General features: G+C 44.1%; 1 protein-coding gene across 1 annotated transcript; it reads right to left on the reverse strand.

Annotated features, from left to right (window-relative positions):
* Window positions 1-2,000: 2,000 nt before the first annotated feature.
* LOC123469496 lies at window positions 2,001-11,521 on the reverse strand. The gene is made up of 5 exons (XM_045168583.1): window positions 11,377-11,521; window positions 11,076-11,197; window positions 4,256-5,623; window positions 3,100-3,570; window positions 2,001-3,034 (listed from the first exon to the last, which is right to left on the reverse strand). Exons 2-5 carry the CDS (start codon window positions 11,118-11,120, stop codon window positions 2,468-2,470), a joined length of 2,451 nt encoding a protein of 816 aa, XP_045024518.1. The 5' UTR covers window positions 11,121-11,197; window positions 11,377-11,521; the 3' UTR covers window positions 2,001-2,467.
* Window positions 11,522-12,200: the final 679 nt, after the last annotated feature.

Here is a 12,200-nt window from a genome sequence, read left to right on the forward strand (position 1 = left end):
ACGATTGCGTTTTATTCCAAAACGACATTATTCTTGGGAAAACTAACATCTCAGCCGGAACAAGCGTTAAATTTTGAGTTAAACGTGTGTGTTTTTATTGAATTCTAAGAGATGTCTATTTTTTCAGATTTTGACGAAATTAAGAAGGCTATAGCCTTCCCACTTTTTCATTTTTGGCTAAATTTTAGATTGAGTTAAAAATGCATGATTTCGACTCGGAATTAAACCACAATCAAGATACGCAAGTTCTTTTTAACGTGAGGCTGATAGTTTTTTTAATGTACGTTGAAAACTGAGCAACAGTGCTGGCGCGCCAGCAACGCATTGGTCCCATTTATTTAAAAAACGCTCTGTTCTTGGCTATAGGAATTAGAGCGCACATAGCTACACACAATAGAGTTATGCGGCTTAAATTCGAATTCCCGTTGCCAAAATGATTACAGGTTACGCACCACAGATCGCATATCAGCAGGGCAGGATTGACGTTAACATGCGCTGACGTGAGGGGCTTAAAAAGCCTCACGTTCAACGTGACACCTCCCCTTTCTTGTTCACCGCATTCTTCTTTCGTCTCGGTTCGATGTAAAAGGGAACAACAGTGTTAACTTTTGGAACGCCCATTAGACTATGACGAGACCCAGTGATTAGTGGCCTCCTTTTCATCGTCCATGCTGATGTATGTGTTCCAGCAGATGAAAGGCCTAAAACTGTTGATCTACACGTGTAGCGTGAAGAACAACTGCCACTTGCGTGAACTTGTGGTTGCCTCGGGATCGATGAAAGAATTCAATGAAGGCCAAAGTCACGTGAGCTACGAATTGATTCATTTTTTTTTGTTGAGAAACATTCAAGGTGGAGGTCCAATACCGCCCCGCACATTTATTCAAATATGAACAATACACGCGTATTGGTGGAAAGAAAATTGTCGATTCCTTTTTTTTTTCGTGTCCGGCACGAATAAAATTCCTTTTATTTATTTCACTGTCGTTTTGTCCGTCAAAAGACCATTATCATTAATCAATTTAAAAAAAATGGGTAGGAATAATAAAATAAAAATTAAGAAAAGGGGGTATAGGTCGTAAATGTTTATAGTCACACGCGTCGTCGTTTGTCTTTGTTTCCCGTGTTTTTTTTTTTCTTTAAGAATCAGTTAAGGAATACATAAATACATGCACGAAATTTAATTTTGTTTTTCCCCAAATGAAAGAAAGAAAAAAAAATAGTACAGGCCAAAAGGAGGGCGAAATATGAGCAAAATCAAAGTGCACACGCGTCAGTTATGATTTGTTGATCGTTCTGTCGTCTTCAACACACACGCACACTCACACACACAGCATACATTTTGGAAAGAAAAATATTTAAAAAATCCCAATTGAATGAATGAAAATCGTTAAATAAAAACTGAGAAAAGAAAAAGTAACATGAAAAAAAAAAAAGGAAAATTGAAAAATTCCCAAGATCACGAGTTACATACTAGTAATCCGCCATTATCATAAGGATTGGTCTCTTGACATGATGTGATCAATTTCGTTGTAAAACCCTCAAAACAAAAAAAAAATGAAAAGAGACACGGAAAAATTAAATTAAGAGAAAAAAAAACACAAGGAAAATTGATTGTTAGATCGATATCAAAATGCCGCTAATCAAATTTGACAAGTTGACGTGATCGCGCGCTAGATATCGAAACCAAATGAAAAGAGGGAAAACAAAAAATTGAATTCAAAACTGGTTAATGCTTTTGTCCGTCAAACTACGTCTTCTGTTTTGTTGTTCTTTTTTAAAGGAAAATGTAGACATGCTGAAGTCTCGTCTTACTCTCCCAGGTCGGTGTCAGTCTGTGCGTCAGTCTATGCGTCCGTAATAGCTAAATATATATCGAATGTGAAGTAATGATGTCCCCAATCGTCTCTTTATGTCTCCAATTTTCTGGGGGGAGGAAACAATTGTCAGTCTGCTAGATAGTCAAGTCTGAAAGTCGCGTAGTAATGATAATACAGTCGTTGTGTCTTTTCCATTTTTATTTGAAAATGTATAATGAAAAGAAATTAACTTAAGGAAAAGTGAAATTCTCATTAAATAGTATAGGCTCCAGAGAAAATGTCACCCGTGATGTGATGCGTCTCGTCCAACAACAAACAAAAAAATGGGTCGTCAAAACAATAAAAAAACAAACTGTCCCCCGTAAATGTCAAGAAGTCTGTGCGTGAATTCGTGTTTGTCCAGTCGTCGTCAAAGAAAACAAAAATAAAATAAAAACGTCTTGTGTCTGTGTCCGTGTGCTGTGTTTAAAAAAATAATAATAATAAATAAATAAATGCGTCTTTAGTGTTGCGCGCAATCCATTAAGAAAGGCGCGCGGCACGTCCGTGATCCAACTTGCTGGATCGTCACTAGTCCCCCCCCCCCAAATTATTTGTTTTATAATAATACGTCTTCTCCGACCAAATGATGCGATTATTTCAAATGTCTAAAAATGGCCCTTCTTGTGGGCGAAAGCTGGATTGGCGAAGGCTGAGACTAACGATCGGTCGACACCGAAGGCCCGGTGCCGGATGCAGAGGAAGGCGGACAGCAAACAGGAAATGATCAAGATGAGCAGGAGAACGACCAGAGTGGCCGCGAAGCCGGGAGAGGTCATGCAAATGAGACCTTCGGTCTCTGAACGCGACGGGAAGACGATGGTCGTCGTGTTGTCGCTCTGCTGTTCCAGGGCGAACGTCAAATCGCCGGTGGACACCACCTGGATGATGCGGTTGATACCGACATCCTGTTGCTCTGCCCGAGTCGGCTCTTGTTCAGAGGCGCTGACATCGCGCTGACTTCTCGGCGATCTTTGAATGCCATCCTGATCTTCAGCTCGTGGTCTGCTGGCCACTGCCCCGATCCTGTTGTAAGGATTCCTCGGCTCGCTGGCTGACACTGACGAAGCAGCCGAGTATTGCTCAGATCCCGCGCACTGATCGGGGCATTGATTGCGACAGATTTGAATGGTGCACTGGAAGTGAACCTCCATCGAATCGGGGAATTTGAAAGCCTGCAACAAGACCATTCAACATTGTTATCGATTTTAGATTGACAAGTGTTTAAAGGATATTGTACCTGGAAGTGGGCGTAAGAGAGGACGGATGCGGAAGAGCCAAAGTTCTTGATTTTCGTGAATCGTGACATGAGTTTGGGTCGTGTGACGCAACCTCGCTGGTCGACCAATTGGATGGGCGCCCGTTTGCCATCGTGAGCCATGCAATTGCGGACGAGCATGTCGAATTTGCCGTCGTCATCCTTGATGGCCAGCACCATGGTCATCGTCTGACCGATTTTGACCAAGCCGGACACTTCAGAAGCCCATGGTCCTTTGCCGACCTGGATCTGCATCCAGCATCCGACGTTGTCGCCGGCGAAATCAGCGCGAACGACGTCCAACATGTCGACGGGGAACGGACGGAACGTGACCGACTTCTCGTACTGGTCGTGCCAAGTGCAGCGCAATTTGCGGGCCTGATCCCACACTTCCTGGACTTGAGGGTCGAACTGGACAATGATTGTATTCTCGAAGAATGTTCCCGAGCCGGCCTGTTGTTGTTTTGTTTTTTTTTTTGAAAAACATAATCCATTAAAATTTCGTGTTCCCCTTTGTAATTGTATATGCAAAAAAAAAAATGCATCTTATTTCATAGCGGCTCATAATTGACTCATAAAAGGACGTGCCATCGGTTTGAATAACTCTAACTCGAAACGTTATTATAGCGTTTTTGTTCCGTTCGTTTTTCTTGTTTGCTTTACGGGCCAGTTGGCTTTTGTCTTTCAGTACATCGGACACGCATAGTTAACTATTTGCGGACTTGTTTCTATATGTATGTGTAAATAACGTTTGTTTTCAAAGAACACACAATTCCCATGGCCAGACTGAGAGACGACAGTTGCCGTGCATAATAAAGACACCGTTAGCGGACAGGAAAGAAAAGAAAAATGTGACTCCGTCCAGTTGTTGTGGCTACCGGGGGAAATCGGCACGCCAACTTGTGCGTGATGACGAACGGCTGGATGGAAAAACAGCATGTGCTCGCTCATTATTTTCACGTCACACACATGTCGTTATCGTTATTACTGCCAACATTTACGGGACGTAGTCTATACTGGACAGGCATTACTTATCCGCCCTCTTTCCTTTGGAAGGCGCGTGGACAAAACATTTGCAAAAGTCACACGCACTTGACAAAAAAAGAAAACAAAACGAAAATGAAGTTGGTTAACATACCTGAGAGCCATAGCCGTAAAGGCCGTTTTCAGTGTTGCCAGTTGTACCGCAAGTGTTGATGCTGACATCGAAGTTAGCCGACGTGCGGCCGAGTCCTGCCGGCAGGTGGACGCAGTTGGCGTTGGCGTAGTGTCCCTTTGAGAAGATGACCCCGTTGAAAGGTTTATCAAATTCAATGAAGACCTTCATCAGATTCTTTTCGCATTTGACATCCAGCGAAACGATCCTGGGCATGTCCTGGACGGGGGCTGGCCACGGTTCAGATGGGGCGGCTTGTGCGGGAAGAGCGACCGTTGCTTCGGGACGGTACTGTTGCACTTGCTGGGCAGGTTCGGGCAAAGAGGGAGCGCTAGTCGGTCCGTACGAGTTCCTCTCGGCCGGTGGAGGTGGTGGAGGAGGTTGGTAAGCCTGAGCGGGTGGCTGGTAAGATGGTGGTGGCGGAGGTGGTTGGAACGCCGTCTGCTGGTAAGATGGCTGAGCCTGAGGTGGGGGAGGTGGTTGATAAGACGGCTGTGGGGGAGGTGGAGGAGGTGGTTGGTAAGATGGCTGAGGGGCAGGAGCGTAGATAGGTTGAGCTGGTGGAGGTGGAGGTGGTTGGTAGGCAGGCTGCGGTTGAGGCTGATATTGCGGCCTGGGCGGAGGTGGTGCCTGAGAGTAGACGGGCCGTTGAGCCGAATAGGCGGCCTGAGGTCCAGGTGGCGGAGGTGGAGGAGGAACGGACTGGTAAGCCGGAGCAGGAGCCGAAGCCGAAGGAATGTACGGGCTCGGTGGAGGAGCTTTGTACTGCGCCGGCGGGTTGTATTGCTGTTTAGGCAACGTGGGCAAAACGACCGATGCCGGATGAACCGGAACGGGCAGTGGCACCGGAATCGGACCTTGTTGTTTGCCGTGGTAATGCTGCGATCCGCCGCCAGTATGGTAAGCTGGGCCTTGTTCGTGATGATGGTGTCCGTGTCCGTGTCCAGCTCCGTCCTTCTCCTGGACATTGGATGTCTCCAAAGCCAATTGATCTTCTTCCTCCTCTTCCTCATCAACAGCTTCACGGTGTTCTGCGTGCAAAGCCGAAGCGTGCGGCTCTTCCTCTTCCTCTTCCGCTTCCTCCTCCTCCTCTTCGCCTTCGACAGCGTCAATGACGGCCACTCGATTTTGAGCGACTTTGGCCGGCGCTTTAGCAACGGCCGCTGGCGCTGCTAGCGTTCCGGCCAAAGGGCTAACCACTGCATCCTTTTGCGCTGCTGTCGCTACGCTTTTATCTGCCGGTTGAACAATGTCTGCCGTTTTCTCGACCGCCTTTTCCACGACGACGACGACGGGCTTGTCGGCGGCTTTCTCTTCGGTTTTCTTGACTTCCTCAGCGGCTAGGACCACCTGTTGTTTATGTTGTCATCAGATGCCGGCAAAAAAACAAAAAACAAAAACAAAAGGCCACCGACAAAAAAAGACAAAAGAAACAAATTTAGATTACGAGCACAAAGAGCAAAGAAGTCGGCCTGATTGCATCACGGCACATTGAAAGAAAATTGCCGCTGCCAACAAAAAGGGGGAAACAAAAAAAATTGAGAGCGCACCAACCACCGTGCACCTTATTACGTACACACACATCAGCTGATGATTGTTAAGCCACGTCTCGTATCGAGGCCATTGGGTCAATCACATTCGGAGTCGGTTCGGCTGTTGCCATCAGCCGAAAAAATAAATAAATAAGAAACACGAGGATACGTGTGATGGGCTCACTCGTATTACAAGAGAGAAGGAAAACAAAACAAAAGAAACACGCAAAACAAGGGGAGACTGATGTGTGATACGCGTCGATGCCTATCACGTATTTAGAAGGGGGAACATGACATGGAACTGTGGCGTTACGTGGTTACATTGTGTTTTCTTCTTCAAGCGAGAGAAGAAGACATGCCATTGTGTGTTAGACAAGTCTATATATAACCAGAGTATTAAGAAAATCAAACCAATTCGTCTTTCCGGTGTCCTCAATTGCCTCGTATAAATGAATAAAAATGACACAATGAAAAGAAACGAATAAAAGAATGCAACCAATTTGAATTAGCCGTGGCATTCGGCCAATTCGATGCAATGCGAAAATGCAAATCGAGTTGAATCGAAGGATATCGTGATTCGGCGATATCATCAAACTCTTTCGAGATCCGTGTTAAAAAGAAAGATGGGGGAATCTTTCGTTCATCCGTCAGCTGGGGTTTTCAATGTGTGTATCCATCTTCATCAGAAGGGCACCGAAAGAGTTGACCGAACGTTTGATCCCGAAGAAATTTACTTGACCGGCTAACCGACTGTTGTTGTTTGCCTTCAGCGCTGCGTTCAATCTTTTCTTTTCTTTTTTTTTTTTGGGCACACAAAGAAGTTAAACATCAACAGCCATTGTAGTTGTGCACGATCACGGGGCCACTCGTTAAAAACGGCTAAAGATGAATGCAACAACAATCGCACGAAAAGGGAATAAGAGAAAGGCCAATTTTGGAAGTTGCAAAACAATCCAAATTTGGTGATTGCAAAATATACCCTGTCTAGGTCAAACACTTGCAGTCAAGTTAAACAAAACAGGTCGAACTTTGCTTCTCTTGATTAACTAGAAGGGGACTGTTCTCTTTAACTGGCTATCCTTTTATCTGCATGCTGTATATCCTTGACACTTGTCAGCGTGAGGTCTGTTTTGTTCTTAATGGACAAACGCCGCTCTTTTTGTTTTGTTTGCCTTTTATTTTGAATATTTATTATCTGACGCTGGTCCACGACTTTGGAGAGTATAGACCAAACGGAAAAAATAAAATAAAAACAACAACAGAAAACAATAACCTCAACAGCAACAACAAAAAATCGGAAGAATGTCCATAAAAAGAACTGCGGCTACGGGAGGAAAGAATAACGGACAAGTGTACCCGAAGGCGCTCATTTTGAATGGCCTCTATTTATGCAGCGGGCCAGCAACAACAACACAAGTTATGATTATATGTATTCTTCCTCCTTTTTTTTCTTTCTTATTTTCTTTCAATTCTTTTTTTTTTTTTTCGGTTCCTGTAGTTAAGGACTCCTATGAAAGCCAATCACTACCACGCTGTGCCTCCCCCTCCGCTCTTTCCTTCGTATAACATCTTCTGCTATTCTAATCTCTTTCTACTTTTGGTTGTTGTCTTTTAACTATGTCGATGTGAAGAGAATGACACAGTCATTTTTATTTTTTTTTTTTAAGAAACGGGGACATGTTTGGATGATGGCCGGGTCAGTCGCGTCATTTAAAAAACAAAAAAATGGACTCTGAAATAAATTTGGCATCCCGCAGATTTGAAGTGCTAAAAAATAAAATATGGACTTTTTGGCACAGGGTCTAGTGAATGTGTTCAACGAGGCGCTCCCTTTTTTTCGTTTTCTTCACGGAAACATCGCCCGGAGGGTTACAATGTTAACCATTTTTCTGTTAGTCATTTTCTTTCGAATTGTTTCGAATGATTATTTCTTCAGGCTAAAGAGAAGAAACGTAGCGAAACAATTCACCCATAATAATGCACGAAAATAATTGCGTTGACGACTTTGCAATTCCGCGGCCGCCGTCACTACCCCGCCCACCCATACCGCAAATACCGAGTCTCGAATGGCAGCCTAAACCTTCCAAGTCATTGTCGCTTCACTGAAGAAGGTGAAACACTGAAGAAGAAAAAAGGAGATCACACAGAGTATAGCTGTACACACTGTGTCTGCATGCATAATTATTGCCCCCTGTTGTTGTTTGACAAGCTGAATTTATTGAGGCCGAGATCCCCGTTTCCTCTTCTAACTTGCGCTCTCGGCTTTGTATTATAACATTGCGATTTGACTCGGCTTTTTTTTTTTTTTTTCTTTTTTCATCTCAAGTTCCTCGAAGCCACTAGGGTAATTTGAATGCTCACGAAGCCGCGCGCCATTGCTGAAATCTTCACATGCTGAACAGGAGCGCCATTTTTGTTTTGGGGAATTTATCGACACGGTACATTATTCCGCCAGGAATTTGCATCGCCCTGTTGCGAAATTCGTTTTTCTTCAAAAAAACAACGGTAAAATAATCAAAAGAGAAACAAAAATCACGACCGATCAAGTCAAGACGTGAACCGTTTCAATTCTTCTTATTCTCGCCAGCGTTTCATTTTGGGTTGACCTACCGTGCGTGTAAATCTTTCATCGATCGGCCGTAGAAGGTGCGAACGCGATCGACCCGCTTTCTGTGCCATCGCAAGTGGACGTCGGAGAAAACGATACGAATGAACGAACCGAACGGAAATGAACGGGTCGTGAAGAGAACCATGCGGCACGATCGGAAATTAAAATTGAATAAAAAACCAACGAGAAGGAAGAGACGCGAGCGGCTGACTGTGTGAGAACTTGACGACCCACATCCCGAAGGCGGGACGCTCCATCGATCGTCCATGTATGTGCCACAGTAAAAGGGGTGCGGCATTCCCGCGTGTACAGGTGAAGCCACACACACACACACAAACTGTCAATGGCTTCCGCAACTAGGAAAAAGAAGAAAAGCCCAAGGCCCAAAGAAAACGTACATCGATGGTGTACGTAACACACATATTCCAACGGTGGAACATTGCTGAGTTAAACACGGCAAAAGGCCCTCGGGCTGTGTGAAGGCCAAGGCATTTGACGCTAGACGGGCGGGAGCAACGGGAGAGAAGCTCTTTCCCGTCTCTCTCTTGCAAGGTGCAAACGACAGGTAACGAAATAGAAAAAAAAAAAGAAAAGGGGAACGGTGGTGTGTAAAGGGGAGGAGCCGAGACGATCCCCAAAAAAGCCCGGCAGGTTGAGTCCCGTTATGTTTGGGCTTGCCAAGAAGCAGGGGAATGAACATGCTTGCTTTGCCGCCAGCAAAGCCAGCAGCATTTCACCAGCTATGCCATGTATATTTAACGGTCAATGTGCTCCATTCCCTCCTCCCCCCCCCCCGAGAAAACAGGAATGTTTTTTTTTTCTTTTTTGGTTATGGCAAGCAACACGCACGTCACCTCCTCCCTACTAGGCAGGAGCCCATCGTTCGAAGCGCAACAGAGAAAGAATCTCTCGAGAGTCCTCCGCCTCTTCTTTTTTTGGCTGCTTTATTACACACCATGAAGTAACCCAAGACCGATTGACCTACATTTATCGTTTTCTACCTGTCTGTCTATTTCTTTCTCTCTCTCTTCTTCTTTATTTTGTTCTTTTTCTTTTTATTATTATCATTTTCATGTCCGTCATGTGTTCCTCTAGCGCTGGGCCTCTGTTTATAGCCAAAGTCCATCCGCTCAACTTGATTACATTTCCCTGTCTTCTCCTTTTATAAGAACAACACACACAAAAAAAATGGGGTCCTCTATTTTTTTTTTTTTTGTTCTCGTAAAAAAATGTTTCATTGGGCAATTGAATGAACGTTAAAAGTTACATAGCGGTCCGCACTTTTCCTCGCCTCTTTCACGCAAATTTACCCGCCGAGAAAAATAATAATAAACGCACGATACTTAACAAAGATATCAAAAAAAGGAAAAAAAAAGAAAAATATCAAAAAGCAGGGAGTTGATGTCGGCGATTAAAAAACAAAAAAAAAAAACGGAGGGCTAATTGAGTTTCGTTAGCGTCATCGCATTCGCTGCACGCAACACATATATAAGAAGATATTACGCGCGTGCTCTGCCTAGATGGCCTATGCTGTTAATTAACACGGAAATGCAGACGGCAACAAAATAGAGGATAGCCCCCGTTGGTCGTTCCATGAATGAGAAGAAGCGGCAACAGGTGCTCGAGGCGCAGGTGGAGAGGTCAAGTCGTCCTTGGCCTTGTTTTTCTTGCGCAACTGGCCAAATACCCCCCCTCATTTTTCTTGCCGATCCCTTATATCGTTAAAGCAATAAGGAAGAAGAGGGGGGTCTAAACACCTTATTTTTCTTTCTTTTTTTTCTCTCACTTGTTTAAGGCTGAGAAAGGGGGGAGTATAATAAATTACAAAGCTGCTAAGAAAATCCAATTCCCCTTCCCCCCGACAAAGAGACTTGCGTATTTCGTTTAAGTTCAATGTAGAATTTTTTTTTCATTTCTGAAAGGTAAGACTGATGGATTACGTTAGGGAGGGGGAGAGAAAAATCACTGAACTTTGAATAATCGAATTTTCAAATATAGGGAAAGGAGCTGCTATAACACGTGACTAGGTTCTTTTATTAATCGAATTCTTTACTTTAACCCCCCCAAAAAATAAAAAGGAACTTCCTGAATCGTAAAGAAATGAAATGTTTTTCACCCTCCATTAAGACTTTCAATTGGCCAAGAAAAAGGACCGTTGTTGTGTGGTCGTTTTTTCCTTTTAAACATTCGTCTACTAAGTAAACGACAAAAGGACAGAGTCTTAAGAGAATTTCCCTACACAAGGAGGAAGTCGGTTGGTACGTGAGAAGAAGACGCACAGGAGAGGGGAGAGGATAAGAACCGGTATGTAGGCCAAGTTCCACTAGGACCGGTTTTTCTTGAACAATTCCCATCGAGCCCTGAATCCCTGACACAGGTATAAGGTATTATCTATAGTCAAGGCAATTTCAGTGGCGGTGGGAGGGAAATCAGCAACCGCAAAGTTTATGCAACACACAAGAGAGGTTATACCGTTAAGCTGAAACGAAAAATCGGGTACTTCATTGCTGTCAATCAACTGTCGAGATATGATTCGAAATAGAACTGGATTTCTAAATGGCCATTGTGGGTGGCATTGAATCGATGGGGTGGACAGAGACACTTCAATAGGATTTGCAACGGCGGCAATCATTTGAATATGAAAAAGAAGAAGAAGACTCACCGCGCCGATGAAGGCGGTGACCAGCAGTAACCTCCACACGAACATTTTTTTGTGTTTTGTGTTTTTCTTGATGTTTTTTCTGTCGGTTGGTTTGAGATACGAGCGTTGGAATCACCACGCACCTGCAGCATTCCACGAATCGATTTGGGTGAAACAAGAAATAAATAAAAAGGAATTTGCTTAATCAAAACAAAATGACTTCACATTTGGGATAATTGATTTTTGCACTTAGACAAATGAACTTAAGGATTTGAAAAAAACAAAAAACAGATGGGGATTGAGGAGAATGAAATGTACAAACCTTGATGAATGATGATGAGAAACAGAGTCAGCACAACTGGGGAATAATCCGAATCACTTTTTTTTTTTTGTGTGTGTTTTGTTTTGTTCTTTTAATTGATCGATAAAAGACGAAGCCAACGACACGACAAAAATCGAAATCCTTAACGGCTGGCGAGCGGATGACCGAAGAACAATCGCACAACTATCGTAGCTGTCACAAACCTGTGCGTCTGCGTGCCCTCTGTTGGCAAACGGTAATTTCAAGTTTTGGCGTTGCTCGTTCACGACGCTGATGCCTCAAAGAGATGCCAGATTTTCAAGTTTTCGTTCGATCTCCAACTGCAGTCAAAATTCTTGCTACGAAAAATGACCGAGTCAAAAGAAAAATTCGACAGCTTTCGAATGCAAAAAGCTTCAAAGTGAGACAGAGAGAGGAAGAACGGCAGCGAGAGGAAGACGTTTCCAGTTGGACTGGTGGTTTTGGAGCGAATGACGTGCCGTTGGTGTTCACCCGGCTGCTTTATAACAGTTAGCGTCCCTCTTCTGTACACGCACACACACACTAGAAGAAGTCTTACACACTGACAGAGCACTATAAGCAATAGGGCCTGCTCGTACACATTTATAGCTCTTGGCTTTTCAGTAGTTACCAAGAAGCCCCCCTCCTTTTCACGTCGGGGTCTGCCTCTTTGGGTTTCCTCGGCTTCATTTCTTTTTTTTTTTTTTATTCAATTCTTTTTACTTGTCGCGGTTTGGGTATATGTACAGCTATCCGTGCGACGCAACACAACCATTCCTCTGTGGATCCCTTTACGGGGTGTGGGGGGTTCCAGGGCGAGACCA

This window comes from Daphnia magna, linkage group LG1, assembly GCF_020631705.1.
Source record: "Daphnia magna isolate NIES linkage group LG1, ASM2063170v1.1, whole genome shotgun sequence".
Lineage (NCBI taxonomy): Eukaryota > Metazoa > Arthropoda > Branchiopoda > Diplostraca > Daphniidae > Daphnia > Daphnia magna.